This window comes from Artibeus jamaicensis, unplaced genomic scaffold, assembly GCF_021234435.1.
Source record: "Artibeus jamaicensis isolate MK-2021 breed Jamaican fruit bat unplaced genomic scaffold, CSHL_Jam_final contig_3126, whole genome shotgun sequence".
In the NCBI taxonomy this organism is placed as follows: Eukaryota; Metazoa; Chordata; class Mammalia; order Chiroptera; family Phyllostomidae; genus Artibeus; species Artibeus jamaicensis.
The window spans coordinates 16,311,727-16,330,838 of NW_026521723.1; the positions used below are offsets into that span (position 1 = coordinate 16,311,727).

The window sequence follows — 19,112 nt, forward strand, 5'->3', positions numbered from 1 at the left end:
TTATCAGGGTGCTCAAGGAACTCACTGGGAACTTCGAGAACATTAAAAAGACCCGGGCAGAAATGAAGGTCACCCTAAGTGAAATACAGAAAAATTTACAGGGAATCAACAGCGGAGTAGATGAATCTGAGAACCAAATCACTGATTTGGAGCATAGGAAGAAAAAAATTCAATCAGAACATCGAGAAGAAAAAAGAATTTAAAAAAAAGATAGCCTAAGGAGCCTCTTGGACCACTTCAAACATATCAACATTCAAATCATAGCAGTGCTGAAAGGAAGGGAGAAAGAGTAAGAAACTGAAAATTTATTGGAAAAAAATAATGAAAGAAAAGTTCCCTAATTTGGTGAAGAAAATAGACATAACAGTCCAGAAAGCACAGACAGTCCCAAACAAGATTTGCCCAAAGAATACCACACCAAGACACATCATAATTAAAATGCCAATGGTTAAAGATAAATAGAGAAACTCAAAATCAGCAAGAGAAAAACAGATAGTTACCTACAAAGGAATTTCCATAAGACTGTCAGCCGATTTCTCAAAAGAAACTTTGCAGGCAAAAAGGACTGGCAAGAAGTATTCAAAGTGATGAAAAGCAAGGACCTACAACCTAGATGACTCTATCCAGCAAAGCTATCATTTAGAATGAAGGGCAGAAAAAGTGCTTTCCAGACAAGGTAAAGCAAAAGGAGTTCATCATCACCAAGCCCTTATTATATGAAATGTTAAAGGGACTTATTTAAGAAAAAGAAAAAGATCAAAACTATGAACATTAAAATGGCAATAAATTCACAACTATTAACAATTGAATCTAAAAAGCAAACTAAGTAAACAAGCAGAACAGAAATCATAGATATGGAGATCATTTGGAGGTTATCAGCTGGGAGGGGGAGGGGGAGAATGGGAGGAAAGGTACAGGGATTAAAAAGTACAAATCAGTAGCTATAGGATAGACAGGGGGAGATTAAGAATAGTACAGGAAATAGAGTAAGCAAAGAACTTATATGCATGACCCATGGACATGAACTGGGGGGGATGGGTGGTACCAGGTGGAGGGAAGCAAAGCAGGAAATATTGGGACAATTGTAATAGCATATAATCAATAAGATACATATTTTTAAAAATCCATGTCTTCAGGAACGCTTCCCTGACTTTTTGCCACCCCTGCTCCTCCTCTCCCTGCTTTCACACCAAAGCAGCTCCTGCCTTGCCAGCACCTGTCACACCAACTGAAATGTCTAGTTGCTATACTGGCTTACACACTAGACTAACAGCCCAAGGAAGTTGTCTTCTCCTCCATTCACAGAACCTGACCCACAAGAAATGGTCACTGAACTACAGTTTTTCATTAAGTACCTTGGTTTCTCCTTATGCTCTCTGTAACATTTTTTCCTGGTTTTCAATACCGGTACCAAGTGAGGGATTTATGGTAAGCAATATTCTGTATGCTCAATTTAACAGGAAAATGGCAAAGGATCCTTTACTAATGTCTTCCCCAGGCAGCACTTCGCCACACCAAGTGCACACTTCCATGTGAAACGTAACGTTTAAAACTGACATGCAAGTTAAGCAGAGGCAGCGTCCCATTTTTACAGAGAAGGAAACCACAGCCCAGAGAGGATAATAAATTCTCCTAATGTTACATAGCTGGGTAGTGGATCAGGCAAATACTGAAATGTAGGTGTTATGTGAACTCAATAGTCCTCATATAAGAGAGAACACAGAAAGTAAATGGAAAGAAAAGACAATGCAAAGAATTTTTAAAAGAAAATATTCTAGGTTCTCCAGTCTCACAGTTTTCTCTTTTCTCCACGTTTCTCCTCAGAATAGGGGACCCTGGGTAATGGGGTCATTCTAAGACCACAGATGTTGCTTAGAACACTGTGTTAAGGAAGGTTAAGGTTAATGGTTCAATAAACTTAACCATTAATTAGTTTCATTCCACCAGGCATCCATCTACTAAACCTGTAACCCTTGTAAACCATCTTACAAACACGTGGACCAGGACACTGTGGGTCAAGGCTCAGTTTCAATCCAGTGTTACAAACACTCAAAGTACTAACCTTCCTAATGAGGCTTGCACATTTTGGTATTTGAAAGCTGTCACAAAGAGGCTAAAGGCTCAGCTCCGCAAATAGAGTGCATGTTGAAATGCCTCACTAGAAAAGAAAGGTAAGTGTGAAGGTTATTTCATGTGCTCATCCCAGAGCGTGAGGACATGCTGCCCTTCACACCGTGACCATGCACACTCGAGGTTGGGGACATTCTGGGGCAACCTGTGGGTACTGACAGCTGTGGGCTCAGCCTACGGTGCATGCCTGCCAGCTCGAAAGCAAGGACTAGAAGGAGGCCGATGTCCCCACTTCTCCAAGTCCTGCATGGTAGTGTGGTGTCATAAAGCATGCTTGGCCTCCCGGAGGTAATCCAGCCCCCATAAAGATTGCATCAGCTGCTAAACAATGTTTGGAGTTCATAACCCAAAGAACTAAGAGTTACAATTCAGGAACACCAGGCAAAGAGCCCAACAACAGCAGCCTTGAAAAAGACAAGGAAGAAAAAACTGTAGCAGCAACTCACTGAGCATGTGACTTGAGACTCTTGGCAGGCTGCCTTTGGGGCCGGGTCAGTCTGTGGACAGAGAATTCACATCTTTCTCTCTGCTGCCAAAGGCCACAAAGGCCCTGACAGAGGGATATCGACTCAGACCCTACTTCAGGCTAATAATCAATGAGATCTTCTGGGAGAACAGCGAATGAATAACCACAATGTGCATCTGTTTTACACATGCATGTGACTGATCAGCATTACTCTAACTGGGCTTTATGACTTCCACAACCTGAAACAGTAATATATTAGTCAGGTATCAAATATGTAACCAATGCAAAGTTTCTCACCTGGTAGGCAGATTGCTAAACAAAACTCTGAAGCAAAAACAAAGGTCAGAGTTCAGCTAAACAAGTCAACCGACATTAAAAGCATATAAATTGAGACAATGGGTCAAGAGCAGCTAATACAAAGATGACTATCTTTGGGGAAGCTACAATCTATGGGGGAGGAGCAAAAAAAAGCAAGGGGAATGTCAGTATTACATGGCAATTGCTAGAATATTATGCATATCAGAGTATATGAAGATCACCAGCCAGATTTTAAAAAAGAGCAAAAGCAAACAGGCAAGCATCAACCCCAAAGACCAGTGGGAAAAGTTTAAAAAACTACCCTAGGAATCATCTCGTCTGCATTTTCTAATGAAGGTATAAAAAGAATGTGACTTGCCCAAATTCATGCTGATTTTCTATTGGTAGCAAAGCCAGGGCTAGAACTTGCATTTCCAGTGCTCTCCACTACAGCAGAACACTGTTCCAAAACTAGAGAAAATGGGGCCAGTTCCTGGCTTCTGAAGCTGAGTGGGTGAACACAACTTCCAAACGTGCAGACTCTGAAGACACGCAGCCTAATGACTGTGCACAGGCACGTGGGAAGGGGTGGGTGTGAGGGCTGGGCGTCCTCAAGGGTGGGAGACCTGGAGACAGAATAGCATCCACATGTGTTAAGGCAGTAATCAGAAAAATTAAAAGCATATTTTTTGTTAAAGGGCAGCAAACATCCTCCTCAAAGAAACTATTTGCTAAAAGGTTGCTTCAGTGGTATTACTATATACTCCTCCCCTAGCAGAGAGCTATCACATCACTGATGCTAAAAACGGGAAGACGTCTCGCACGCCGCGTTTCTTAGAGATCACCGAAATTAAGGGATATTACAACATAATCGTGTCAACCTCAGACTGAGCTTGCAAGACCTTCCCCTAGCAGAACTTCATGATGGCCTCATGAAGTTCAAGGTAATATACACATAAACCAATATAAAGCCCTACCCAAGTTACTTAGAAAACTGAAACACAAGCCAGTTGTAATTACAAGGTAATGAGACCAATGCTACACTGAACTCATTCACCAAACATTTACTGACTAATTCTGGGTCACAAACCCTGGCTGGGTAGCTTAGTTGGTTGGAAGACTGTCCCATACACCAAAAGGTTGTGGGTTCAATCCTGGATCAGGGCATATACCCGGGTTACAAGTTTGATCCCTGGTCAGGGTGCGAACAGGGGACAAGCAATTGATGTTTCTCTCTCACATGGATATCTCTCTCTCTCTCTCTCTCTCTCTCTCTCTCTCTCTCTCCCCGGGTTCCCCTCTGTCTAAAATCAATAAATATATCCTCTGGTGAGGATTAAAAAAACAGACACAGCCCCTCTCCAGTGAGGAAAACAAGTACACGTGCGACTGACTGTAAAAGCACTCGCTGTTATGCAGCAGTGCAGCTCTAAATTCGGCCCCCAGACCAATGCTGCCCTGCCAGCGGCTGGCTGTCAGTCCACGGCAAGACAACTAACTCCAGAAACTTAGAGTGAACACTTAGAAACCTTTATCCCAACTTAATAGTAACTGTAGGTATGCTGAATCTAACAATTTGGGCTTCTGTATTGTGTTTTGTTTATCTATTATTCTTCATTCTTCTAGTATTTCATTTTTCCCACATTTTACAAAATTATCAGTGCACAAATAGGTTGAGAAGCAATGCAATACAATGATGCAACAGATGTACTGTCCACTACACTGTGCTAGCACAGATAAGAAGCAGCTTATGAGATCTAAGAGGCGCTCCGAAGAGGAGATGACCTTCGCCCTACGAGAGGTTAGTCAGACAGTGAGAGGTGGAAGGCTGCCCAGGCAGAGGATGGGCATCTGCAGAGAGGCCTGGACCATAAAAGTGGGTCATATGTGTACAGCATAAAGTTTGAGGCACAGTAATAAACAGTAAAAAGGCAGACAGCTAAGCTACCAAGAGACTGAAAGACACCTGTATGACTGTAATTTTGGCTTTGGACTTTACCCAAAACACAAGAGGGAACCGCTGAGTATTTTCTCCCGCATTTCCCTCAAGCCTTAGATGAAATTATTAACCATGGTCCCATCATATAGGATCTTTTCCTGTATTTTGAGACCTCTCAGATATAATATTTTTGCCTTGCCCTTACTTTTTTCTTTTTTTGATTTATTTTATTTTATTTTTATTCTGTGGGAGGAGGAGGTGAAGCAGGATGGAGGAAGGCAAAGGGGAAAAAAGGAGACAACGGTAAAAGAATGAACAAGAACCACTGAGCGTGTTTATAATCAGACAAATGATATGCTTATATTTTCATTAAAGCTCTTCTGACAAATTTGAAGGGACAGAGACCAGAGGGACGGACAGACACCACTTATGAACACACTGGAGTAATTTAGGTGGGAAGTGAAGAGAACCTGCATTGTGTCAAGGAAAACAGGCAGAAGAGAATGGCTTAGAAAAACGTTTTAGTGAAAGAGTGTACAATATTCCTTACATATTAATATGGGTCAGAATCTGTAACTGGATAGTTTTTCACTTTGATGCAGTAAGTTGCCTGACTGTACAGCTGGGAGACCAGTACGAGTATACGAATGATAAGTGGGCCTACTAACAGAAGGCAGGTCAGAGTAAAATGGCAAATTCTAAACTGAAATGCAAAAGTTCAGGAAATATAAGTATGATAAATGTGTTGCTGAGAGACAAGAGCGGTATCTGGGGTAAAGTGTGAAATTTTAGAATGATACTAGGCTTTAATGATCTAAATAGATGTGTGTGTGTGTGTAATGAATAAAGCGTTGCAACCAGCACATTCCCTTTGCACATTCTACACACACGGCAGCAATTTAAACACCATGGGAGACACAAGGGGGAATGAGAATAGTCCTTTAACTACTAGCTCCATGGCAACTCTGGGGTCTTCTGAGGTGGCCTGGAAGTAAGTTCTTATGCCACAGCAAGAAATGAATATTTCCTAGAACATCTACAGGGAAAAGTTGAGTCCCTTTCAGATCCCACCTCCAGCACACACACACAACTTTGGCCTATCTGACGCGTGGATCCATGGATCTGGTTTTCTGAGTCTAGTCCTGGGGCTATAACACGTCTGTGGGTTCTCAAATCACTTGCGGTGATTCCATGGCCACCCTGAGATTTAGGAAAAACGTTCATGCCCTGGCTGGCGTAGCTCAGTGGATTGAGCGCAGGCCTGCGAACCAGAGTATCGAGGTTTGAGTCCCAGTCAGGGCGCATGCCTGGCTTGCAGGCCAGTTCCCACCCAGCAGGGGATGCACAAGAGGTAACCATACATTGATATTTCTCTCCCACTCTTTCTCCTTCCCTTCCCCTCTCTCGAAAAATAAATTTAAAAAATATTTTTTAAAAATGTTCAAAGGAAAAAGAGCCTTAAGAAGTGGCACCAGAGTTATACTACGGAGTCGGCCAGCTCCCCTGGAGTGACCCAGTCTCCAGGAGAAGCACAGCCCTCCCTCCCAAAGGGACTGCAAACTGCACAGAGAGCCAGTGACACTCTCCTCCTTAGGATGGAGCTCACAGGCTTAGCGAGTCCCTGAAACTCAGTGTCCTGAGAGCAAGCAAGAGAGATGGGGAATGTAGGGCAAAGTGTATGCACCACTTTTCCTGGACCATTTTGAAAAAAAAAAAAAGTAAGTCTGTTGTTAGATACAGTCACAAACAATTCAAATATTGTGCCATCCTGGACATTCATACCCCCATTAGCCACACTAACACGCAAGGAACACCTCTCAGGTTAACTCTACTGTTGTGGGCCAGGCCCAATATCCGTTGGTGGTCGGACTGTGTTTACCGGGACCTCACAACAAGGGCCGGTGCATTTCAAGGCACATGATTTTACCAAAGTATATAATAGGCTTAGTTGTATAACAACTCTCCTTCATTATGGTCATGAACAAGGACAAACAACTCCTTTTGTATCTGTATAGCTGCATCTATGCAAGTAAAATCCAGCAGTTAACCTGTTAATTTAATCCAATTATTTCACAAGTATACACGATTAAATATTCAAAAATTTAATTTACCTAAAGAATAAGCTTATAATCTAAGATCACCAACTGCCACTTGACTTTACTTTATAAAAACATAATATTGTGTATGTCTTTGTGAAATGACACTGAGTATAAGATACTTACAAAGAAGAGAAGAGAATATAGAACTATCTCCTAAGAGCACTAATTGTTATTTTTATTAGAAAATAAAGCCTCAATCAGAGCCTACCCATCTGTAAGACACTATTGGGAACCAACAAAAAACAAAAAGAGCTAATTATCCACAAGGTCTGAAAAAGACAGAAAACAGAATTGCTTGATACCAGCAGTGTATGGACGTAAGAGAAGAGAAGCTCTCCATTCAAAGGCCCCGGGACCCTCTGCAAGCCCCGTACAAAGCACCAGCATGCAGAGTGATGAATAAGCTTCATTGATAATGGTGACTACGTCACGGCTGGCTGAACACTCAGTCCACAAACAGAAGGCTTCTTGTGTTTGCTCGAATCAACCATAGGAAAGTTTTAGCAAAACGACTGTTATATTCAAATGGAAATCAGTACTTCCCAGCAAGAATGAACAATTAGCAATTCCTTAAAGTGGCACTAAGAGGAAGAGCAGGGAAACGTAACCAGAAATGATCACAAACAATCTATATTTCAAATTGTGAAATAAATAACAACTATGGTTAGCATTTTGAAAAAGTCACAGAGCACACATAAAATGAGCTGTTGGGGGTCTCCCCTTTTCTGACCCACTCTGATAAATTTCACCCAATAATCCATCCCCCTGTAGTAAATCTATTATCATGTACAAATGTAAATCATAGTCTAAGATTTCAGCATATGGCTCAGATGGTGTTTCTTAAACATTAGGAAAAAAAGTATAAAGCCTATTTCTACATCATTTGAATCTACTTTTAAGGCTGTTTTCACCTGATTAACAGTCTCGCAGCCTCCCCAAGACTCACAGGACAGTCACCCCCTCACCTCCAGCTCCAAGCACACACACAACGTTGGCCATCACTCGGACCTGCACACACGGCTTCCTGAGTCTGACCCTGGGGGCCAGAACACGTCTGCAGGCTCTTAAATAAGTTACAAAGATTCCATGGCCACCTTGAAACTGAAGAAAAATGTTCAATGGAAAAAGACATTCAAAAAATTGTGCCAGAGTTAAGCAATGACATGCTTAGCTACTATACCGAAAGTAAAAGTGACTAAAGAAAAAAACGGACGAACTAATGTAAGACAAATAACTGAATTAAAAATGGAACAAGAAATGTGAATAAGACATTTCCCTTTAAACACATACGAATGGTCAACAAGAATGTGAAAAGATGCTCAGCATTACTGGTTATTAGGAAAATGCAAAACCACAGTGAGGTATCACTCCAAACCCACTAGAATGGCTATACTAAAAGATAATAAGAAGTACTGGTGAGGATGTAGAGAAATCAGAGCCTTCGTATAAAATGTAAAATGATGTGACCATTTTGGAAAACAGTTTGCAGTTAAACAGGGAGAGACCATAAGACCCAGCGATTCCACTCTTGGGTATCCAAGGAAAAGGAAAACATGTCCACACAAAATTTGTAAATACATATTCATAGAAATATGCATGAAAGCCAAAAAGTGGAAATAGTTCTGGACAGTGCAGCTCAGGTGGTTGGGCATCGTCCTGCAAACTGAAAGGTCACTGGATCAATTCCTGGTTAGGGCACAGACCTCAGTTGCAGGTTTGGTCCTTGGTCAGGGCACATGCAAAAGGCAACCAATCAATGTTTCTCTCCCTCTCCTCTCTCTTAAGTTAATAAAAGAAAAAAAATTTTAAGTGGAACTAACCCAAATGTTCATCAACTGATGAATGGATAAAAAGAAATTTGTCTATCCACGCATATAAGATCAGTCAGCAGGAAAAAGAGTGCATGCAAAAACATGGATGAACCTCCAAATCACTATGCTAAGTGAAAGAAGCCAGTCACGAAAGAGCACATAATGGATTCATTCCACTGATATGAAATGTCCAGAACAGTCAACTCTATACAAGCACAAAGCACAGCAGAGGGTACCCAGGGACAGGAGGGAGTGGGAGAGAGCTGGGAGTGCTTGTTAATACAATAAGCATGAGCTTTCTTCCTGGAGTGATGAAAGTGTTCTAAAATTAGATGATGGTGAATGGCTGCACAAATCTATAAATATACTAAAAATCATAAAACTATACTTGAAATAGGTAAATGTTATATTGTGTAAATTGTATCTCAATAAAGCTTTTGAAAAATTGTGCCAAACTGCAACCTTTATGAATTCCTAAAAGCCGTCCATAAAGCTACCCGGTAACAGAAGAGGCCAGGCATATTTACCAACCTATACCCCAAGCACCAGTCTAAAGCTGGACCGGCTCTGCGGGCACCGAAATACCAAACACACGTGTTCCAAACACTTTGAGTTTCGAAGGATTGCCAAAGTCTAGAGGCTCTGGTTGCCAATTTTGGTTCCATTTATTGCAACAAACACTGACTGAAGCCACCATAGGCCAAGAACAATGATTTGGATACAAGGATGTAAACTGGGACAGCAAATATGGAAAACAGTATGGAGGTTCCTCAAAAAATTAAAAGTAGAACTAGTTTATGCAATTCCACCTCCGGCTATTTAACTGGAGAAATCCAAAACACTGATTCAAAAAGACATGTGCACCCCTATGTTCACTGCAGTGTTACTTCCAACAGCCAAGATAAGGAAGCAGCCCAAGTGCCTGCCCACAGATGAGTGGTTAAAGGTGTGTAGTGCATGCAGGGTGGGGCAAACACAAGTTTACAGTTGTGAGTGCACACAACACAGTTTATTATTGTATTATTATTTATTAATTATGGTATTAGCTTCCATATGAACAACTGTAAACCTACTTTTGCCCTACCCTGTGAATACAATTGAATATTACTCGGTCATAAAAAAGAGCGAAATCCTACTATCTGCAGCATGGATGGATGTAGAAGGTATTATGCTAAGTGAAAATAAAGTCAGACAGAGAAAGACAAATACCACATGGTTTCACTAACGTGGAATCGAAAGAACAGAATAAATGAACCAACAAACAGACTGACAGATTCAGAGAACAAGCTGATGGCTGCCAGACGGGAGGGGTGGAGGGGCTGGGTGTCAAAGGGGAAGGCATTAAGAAGTACCCACTGGTAGTGACAGAACACTCATGAGGATGTAAAGCACAGCGTAGAGAACACAGCCAATAACATTGCAATAACGACCTACGCTGCCAGGTGGGTACTAGACTTACTGGAGGGGATCGCTTCATAAATTATATAAAATGTCTAACCACTATGCTGCACAACTGAGACTTATAAAATAATGTTGAATGCCAACTGTAGTTGAAACAAAAATTTTTAAAGACTCTAAGGACCAAAGATACAGTGAGCCCAGTGCCCCAGGAGTTCATCGCCTGTGAAGTCTAAGACAAACATGCATGTAGATGACTCAAGGCCAGTGCACGGGGTGCACACTACAGGGATAAGTATGGGGGCAGAGAAACAGTACAAATTAATTTAGTCTTGAGATGGGTGACCCACAAAAGCTTCACAGGAATGATGACACCTGAGCAGGGCTTTTAAAAGGCTTGGTGGACGGGGACGGTGCAGAAAAGGGGAAGGAAGGAGGAAAGCAAACTGTAGCGAAGGCAATAAAAAGGTGCATGTAACAGCAAAGAGGCTTCAGGACTGAGAGAAATTTGGGAACAGAAAGGCTGAGACAAGGACAGTAGAGGACGAGGGTATGGAATTAAGCCAGACTGTGGACGGTCGTCTGGATCTGCTACAATTTTATAAACCTTATCCTAAAGGCAACAGTGAATCATTGAAGGGTTTTAAGTAGAGGAATGAAATGATCACATATTTTTGAAAAATATCATCCCAGCAATTGTTTGTAGGAGGAAGATCCGCCAGGGAAAGGGTTCTCCAGCTTTTGTTTACCTATGTAATTATTTTTCGTGTGCTTTCATATAAAATTTTACACAAAAGTCCAAGATGTGAACAAGCAAAGAGCAAAGCTCTTCTGGTTGAAACAGTGGTGGAGGGCCTGGGGCCCTGCCTGGACAATGCTCCTTCAGCCCCCACCACCGAAGGACCCCTGTGCTCTGCAGAAGACAGTGTGGGAAACTTTGGACAAAAGAGCTCATAATGGAACATCAGGGATTAATTAGGAAGCTACTGCAATAGTCCGGGAAGAAAATTATCAGCACCTAAAATAAGCATAAAGGGAGAAGAGGGTCCAGAAAGTTGTACCCAGATACGGAATTGACAGGCCTTCAGGACTGACTAGACGTACAGTGAGGAGAAGGTAGAGCAGAAGATAACCTGCAGGCTTTCCACCTGGTGAAAAGAAATGACTGCAATGATCAAAGGAAATACACAAGGGACACCTGGCGTTCCTGAAGGCATTTCAACCTCGTAATTCCCCAAACCGAACTGCTGCCCCTTTCTCCCACACCCGTCCCCAGAGCCCGGGTTCTTCATCTCAGTCTGCTGGTGCCCGAGCCCGAAACCCAGGCTTCCCTCTGTCACCAGCGGTCCCCACCCCACATTCAGTCCATTGCCCGGTGCCACTGGTTCTCCTTCCGAAATTCGTTTCATCTGTCCACCACTTCATTCATCACTGCCACTACTCTTCTTTACGGTGCCAGTATCTCACTTCTTGATTTCTCCAACAGCCTCTTCATCAGCCTTCTTGCCACTATCCTTGACTCAGGCCAATCCATTCTACACATGAGATGACCTTTTCAAAGTGTAAAACCCTTCAGTGGGTTCCCACTGCACTTCAAGTCTGAAGACGGGGAATGTGTCCTGCTGCTTTCACCCAGGGACACCCAATGCCTAGTGTCTCTCTAGTACACTGAAAGAATGAAAGAGAGGATGAGGTCTGGGGCAATATGATGAGTTCAGCTACAGGCCTACAGGGTTTGAGGTGTCTGTGGGATGTCCACGTAGAGCTACCCACCTGGTGAAAGGCAATATGGGCCTGGCTCTGACCTGACATTTGGCTTCGCTGTCTCAGGACTACCTAAGTCGAGTTATCTATGGTAAACAGGACTAAGGCCATTTTAGCTAATCATGAACTAAGTTAATAAAGCTTGCAGCAAGCTCAGCTTCTTAAAAAGATTAAAGTGTCTCTCTAATCTGAAATTCTGAGGCTCTGGGTCAGGTCTAGGTTAGCACTTCAAGGACAACAGAAATCACTGACGTTGCACTAGATTTGTGATGGGATCTTTACGAGGAGCAATTTGGTAGCAAACCCTATGACTTGGCCACTTCTTCAAACTACTTTTGCGACCCCCTCAGCTCTCTGATGTCCTCAGCAACTTCCAAATGACTCTTCCACTAGTTAATCATAAATTGTTCCTGATTCTCAGACAGTACATCCCATACATCTGGGGCAGTGCCTGGAAGTCTGTATTCTGACCACTACCCCGGGCAATTTCTCAGCCTGAGGATGCCACTAAGTTAACCGTTTAGGGATGTAAAAGTTACCTTCCTTCCTCTCTCCTACTGACCCCAGAGAGCAGCATTAGGATGTGGCTGCTATAAGGATTTTCAGACAATAAAATTAGGTTACAATTTTACTGGGGCTCCCTATGGTACTATGCAAAGCATTCAATATAAAGTTTTGTACAATGGCAAATGTGAAGAGCTGTCTGAGAGTTCCTAAAAAGTAACAATTACTTTTCCAAATGCAGAAGTAGGAGACTATGATTGTAATTTACAATATCCTTTTTTCCTCGACTTTCTCCAATTATCAATATTTCTTAATTACTACATACAAATGTTTCAAGTTTAGTAAGTTGGTAATGGCATCTATGTTTCAATTTTTTAGGTGAAATATTGAATAATTATTTAAATAGTTTACCTTTTCAAACAGGATATTTTGAGCGCCTCTGCACACAAATCCAGGAGCACACTCGGCTTGTGAGCTGGCCGGTCAGTTGGTCTCCTGCTCAGGCAACCGACCACAGGCAGCAGGTGCTGACGCTGACCATCCTACGATTTTAAACTGGCTTACGTTTGCTCACCTGTCACTTATTTCATAGCCACAAAGGACCACTGGTTAAACGCAGGAAACATTAAGAACTGTTGAAATGTAAGTCAATAAAGAACACAAACATTAAGTCCTGTACCTTCAACTCAAAATGAATTTTACCAGCCCTGTATTACTGAAATCTCACCAGATTTCTGACATCTTACAACAAAATTGGCTCCAACACATCAAAATCCAATGGGAAAATAAAGGAAAAATACAACAAATATAACATCAAAACTGGCTTTTCATTTATGAGGAATTAAGTTTGCCCCCACAACGTGTGAACTGCCTGAAATGTACTTACAAATAGCAGTTTAAAGTATTTTATCTATTATTGTATTTAAAAAGAAAGCCCCCAAATCACTTTTAAATAAGACAAAATATTAGACTTCCTTTTTAAATATATTTTATTGATTATACTATTACACTTGTCCCATTTTTTCTCCCCTTTCTCTGCCCTGTACCCTGCTCCCACCAGCATTCCCCCACCTTAGTTCATGTTCATGGGTCATCCATATAAGTTCCTTAGCTTCCCCATTTCCCATACTATTCTTACGCTCCACCTGCCTATTTAGTACCTACCATCTATGCTTCTTATTCCCTTGTACCTTTTCACCCCTCACCCATCCGCGCTGGTAACCCTCCATGTGACCTGCATTTCTGTAAATCTGTTCTTTTTTCTGGTTGTTTGCTTAGTTTGTTTTTGTTTTTGTTTTTTGTTAGGTTCGGTTACTGATAGTTGTGAGTTTGTTGTCATTTTACTGTTTGTATTTTTGATCATCTTCTCTTTCTTGGTATCTTTAATATTTCATATAATAAGTATATTATTATATGAATTGGTGATGATGAACTCCTTTAACTTGACCTTACCTGGGAAGCACTTTACCTGCCATTCCATTTTAAATGACAGCTTTGCTGGATAGAGTAATCTTGGATTGTAAGTCCTTGCCTCTCATGACTTGGAATACTTCTTTCCAGCCCCTTCTTGCCTGCAAGGTCTCTTTTGAGAAATCAGCTGATAAATCTTATGGGAACTCCTTTGTAGGTAACTGTTTTCTTTTCTCTTGCTGCTTTTGAGATTCTCTCCTTCTCTTTAATCTTGGATAAGGTAATTATGATGTGCCTTGGTGTGTGCTTCCTTGGGTCCAACTTCTTTGGGACTCTCTGAGCTTCCTGGACTTCCTGGGAGTCTATTTCCTTTGCCAGATTGGGGAAGTTCCCCTTCATTATGTTTTCAAATAAGTGTTCAATGTCTTGCTCTTGTTCTTCTCCTCTGGCATCCCCACGATTCAGATACTGTAATGTTTAAAGTTGTCCCAGAGATTCCTAAGCCTCTCCTCATTTTTCTTGAATTCTTATTTCTTCACTCTGTTCTGGTTGAATATTTAATTTCTTCCTTATCCAAACTATTTATTTGAGTCCTGGTTTCCTTCCTTTCACTGTTGCTTCCCTGTACATTTTCCTTTATTTCACTTTTCTTATTCCTTACTTTTCCCTCCATTTTTCAACCATACTCAACCATTTCTATGAGCATCTTGATTATCAGTGTTTTGAATTCTGCATCTGATATGTTGGCTATCTCTTTATCACTTAATTGTATTTTTTCTGGAGCTTTGATCTGTTTTTTCATTTGGGCCATTTTTTTTCTTGGCATGCCTGTTTTGTAGTAAGGGATGGAGCCTTAGGTATTCACCAGGGTGGGGCAACCCATATTGCTGTGTTGTGATGCTGTATGTGGGGGAGGGGTCCGAGAGGGAACAATACCACTTGCTCAGCCCTTACTCAGCTTTCAGTCACTTCCCCCAGGACCCACAAGCAAATTGGGCCCTTTTGGTGCTGATTCCTGGGTGGGTGGTTTTGTGTACATTCTAGGACCCTGTGGGTCTCTCCAACAAACTCTCCTGTGAGGCTGGGAGTTTCTCTTGCCACATCAACCCGCACAGGTTTTTTTCAGTCAGAGGCTTTGAGGTTTTATTTCCCTGCACTGGAACCCTGGGTTGCATGGTCTGTCTTGCTCCCCAGTTGTTCCTTCTGGTTGATCTGCACCCAAATGTGTGACTGTCCGCTCACCAGCCACACTGCCTTGCCAGGATCTCTCTCCACCCTGGCTGCCTGTTTGTGCCCCTCCTACCGGTCTGGATGAATGTTTCTTCTTTAACTCGTTGGATGTCATACTTCTATACAGTTTGATTTTCTGACAGTTCTGGTTATTTTTTTTCTAAATTTTTTATTGTCCTTCTTTCGGTTGTGCAAGGAGGCAAAGTATATCTACCTATGCCTCCATCTTGGCCAGAAGTGTCACCCCAAAATATTAGACTTCTAATCCCTAGGTGATGAAGTAGGGCTTTTTTTCTCTGTGATGCCTGGACACAACCTTAATTTCAATCTGCACCCACTGCACCCACTGTATATTAATTCCCAAAAAACATGTCATTTTAAAGTTTGGTTTATTTTACATGATTAACCTAACTTTGTTACATATGCAAAATAATGCATGAATAAAGTTATTCATTGTAACAGTTTATAATAGTAAAAGACTAGAAATAATCTGAGTATCCGTCAACAGGAAGAACAAGTAATGGTATAATACAACAACATGTATAGTCTTAAAGAAAAGAAGGGAACATACAGGCATGTGTGCAGCAAATAGGGATATGTGATAAATGTATTTCACTGTATATGCTTAAAATAACTCTAGAATGATACTTTCTTTAAAAAAACTAACACTGGTTGCCTGTGAAAGAGACAGGTTGGAAAAATGGGGCCAAGAAAATCTTTTCAGTAGGTATTCTTTTATTTACTTTTTGAAATTTGAGGCATGTGAATGTATAACCTATTCCAAGAAAGAAATGGTTAAAATCAATGACATTTTTAGAAAAGAAAACCATGTACAAGATTTTTAAAGAAGTAAATACTTTAAAAAATGCAGTCCTCAATAACCTGGTTATTCATGATCACACAGATAAAACCATTTTGTGAAGAAACTACTGCAGTTGTCTCTGTGTTAAAACTGCTCCCTCTGTGTGTGCCCCCTGAACTCCATGCAGCACAGCAACCTTCAAGTTCTCTTCATCTCAAACCCCTTCTATATTCCATCATTGGTTTACATATTAGCTACAATGGGCTCTTTTATGTCCTCAGGGCTACAAGGAAAAGCCATACAAACAAACACAAGCTTCTTGACAAATTCCGAGAAGAAGTGACTGAACAAAAATATTTGGGAAAATACTCAGTTTTTCTAATTACTCTATATCACTTGCTAAATTAAAAAGTCAAAATGTCTCAATGTATTGTATAATGTTATGTTAAATCATATTTTAAGTATAAAATATATCAGTACCTAATAAGTGATAATCCACTTAAGATAAATTTTATTTGAATCCCATTTTCTTTTATAGCCCCCAAGTAACAGGGGGTTTTCTAAAAATTAATTCATTAGGAAGTTCTAGAAAAACAAGGTCTCAGGACACAAAAAGGTAAGCAGGAAGCAAGTAACCGAGTATAGCCAGTGAATGAGTGACACCCAGGGTTGTTGGAGAGCAAAAACCACAAATTTCAGGACTTCCGCCAAGATGGAGGCGTAGGTGGAAACCCTGTGCCTTCTCACACAACCAAGTTTAAAGACAACACAGTTTTAGTAACAAAAAATGCAGCCAAAACACAGAAAATTGAATTATATGGAAGTCTGAAAACAACAAACACTTCCGCCAGACCCATAAGAGGGGCAGAGCCAGCGACTGGCAGAGCGGGGTTGCACAGGAAAACTCGACCAGACCGACCCAGGCACCCAGGCAGCTGTCGGCGGATCCCAGGTGTGGGGTAGCAACAGGCGGACCCAGTGAGGGCACAAGGTGGCAGGCTGAGCACAGTCACACATTCTCTCGCAGATAAATCAGGCAAAGGGGCAGGCAGTGAGACAGACCACGCAGGCCCCAGCAGCAGGAAGCAGCAGAGGGGACTGCCATTTCCCCTCTTCGACCCCGCCCCCACTTACAGCATCACAACCCAGTGACCTGGGTGGCCCCGCCCTGGTGAACACCTAAGACTCTGCTCCTCATATCTAACAGGAGCAAACAGACCAAAACATTATGGCTCAAGAACAACTCAAAGCCCCAGAGCCAATAATTCTAAGCAATGAAGAAATAGCCAAACTTTCAGATGCACAGTTCAAAACACTGGTCATCAGGATGCTCACAGAACTGGTTGATTTTAGTCACAAATTAGAGGAACAAATGAAGGCTTCACTAATTGAAATGAAGGGAAATGCACAGGAAACCAATAGTGATGGAAAGGAAACTGGGACTCAAATCAAAGGAGTGGACCAGAAGGAAGAAAAAAATGACTAAACAGAAAAATATGAAGAAACAAGAATTCAAAAAAATGAGGAGAGGCTTAGGAACCTCCAGGACATCTTTAAACGTCCCAACATCCGAATTATAGGAGTACCAGAAGAGAAAGAGGAACAGCCACGAGTGGAACACTTATTTAAACAAATAATAAAGGAGAACTTCCCCAATCAGGCAAAGGAAATAGGTTCCAGGAAATCCAGGAAGCTCAGAGAGTCCCTAACAAGTTGGACCCAAGAAGGAACACACCAAGGCACATCATCATTACATTAGCCAAGATTCAAATGAAGGAGAGAATCCTAGAAGCAGCAAGAGATAAGGGGACAATCACCTACAAAGGAGTTCCCATCAGACTGTCAGCAGATTTCTCAAAAGAGACCTTACAGGCAAGAAGGGGCTGGAAAGAAGTATTCCAACTCATGAAATCCAAAGACCTGCATCCAAGACTGCTCTATCCAGCAAAGTTTTTATTTAGAATGGAAGGGCAGATAAAGTGCTTCTCAGATAAGATCAAATTCAAGGAGTTCCTCATCACCAAGCCCTTATTATATGAAATGTTAAAGGGACTTACCTAAGAAAAAGAAGATAAAAAAGATGAACAGTGAAAGGACAGCAAACTCACAGTTATTAAGAACCACACCTAAAACAAAAGCAAACTAAGAGGACAGCTAGATCAGGAGCAGAACCATAGAAATGAAGATCTCATAGATCTTCCTGTTAGCAACAGGGGAGTGGGAGAAGGAGGGAGAATGTACAGAGAATAAGTAGCATAGGCGGTAGGTAGAAAATAGGGGGAAGGGCAAGAATAGTATGGGAAATATAGAATCTAAAGAACTTGAGACACGTGGTCATAAACTAAAGGGGAAGAATAGTGGGGGAAGGGGGTGCAGAGTGGATGGGAATGAAGGGGGGAAATAGAACTGTAATGGCATAATCAATAAAATTTTTTTGAAAAGCAAAAAAAACACCTCCACTAATTTCATAATATAAAACAAAATGAACAAAACGGTTGGCTTTTGGATTCACCATCCAACCTCAAACAGGTGTTCCAATTGTCCATCTCTCACTCAGTTCCTAGCAGACTAACAGTTCTTCCAAAGATTCATCTTTCCTAAACTCCTCTTCCCATCCTACCCTTCCAGCTCTTGGCAACACCTCAGTTTTCATCTCGACTAGAAGAAATTGAAGGTATTCTCTCTGTACCTCATCAGAGTATCCATCCTTTACCCTATTCTTTCACCTTTCTCTCCCATCCTGCAGGAAGAAGGGTAACCCCTTCTTTGCTTTAAATCACCTCTCAACCTTTCGCCAATATTTTGTTTGCACCATCATCCAACCAATTAACATTTCAAGAGCTTCTTTTTCTTTGACCCCTTCCTTTGTACCTTCAAAACAGCAAAGACCTTTTGTTATTTTAAAATTTTTCTCCTCTGTTGTCATATGTATCTCCTTTATCTAGTGAAGCTGCTCAAATACATAAGCCACCTCCATCACCTTAGCTCCTCCTTCATCCTTCAGGAAAGTATGCTTCAGGTTCATATCCTCTCCTTACCAAAGTTGAATCACTGAATCAAAAGTGAAAGGGACCTTTCAAGCTTATCCACTCCATTTTGCTTATTATACCGATAAGGAAACTGAGGCCTGTGAGAGGTCAATTTGACCAGCATTATACAGTGAATCTGTGACCTGGAATCATGAAAACCTCCCATCCAGAAAAATACACATTTCTTGCTTTAAAAATAAAAAATAAAAAAATAAAGCAAGCAAGGAAGATGA

The 19,112-nt window shown here is 41.4% G+C and overlaps 1 protein-coding gene across 4 annotated transcripts in view; it reads right to left on the reverse strand.

Annotated features, from left to right (window-relative positions):
• The window catches only part of IGSF11 (immunoglobulin superfamily member 11), a 157,022-nt gene that overhangs the window by 89,171 nt on the left and 48,739 nt on the right, over window positions 1-19,112 (reverse strand). Inside the window, exon 2 of one of the 4 annotated variants that reach the window (XM_053663167.1) lies at window positions 12,820-13,040. The exons of 2 other annotated variants lie outside the window; for them this stretch is intronic. Coding sequence is in view for 1 of the 2 variants with exons in the window: in XM_037158802.2 (XP_037014697.1) it covers window positions 2,577-2,583 (7 nt within the window). In the remaining variant the exon portion in view is untranslated. Of the gene's footprint in view, window positions 1-2,576; window positions 2,654-12,819; window positions 13,041-19,112 lie in introns of those variants that run through there. One more of the 4 variants, XM_037158802.2, reaches the window with a different exon arrangement.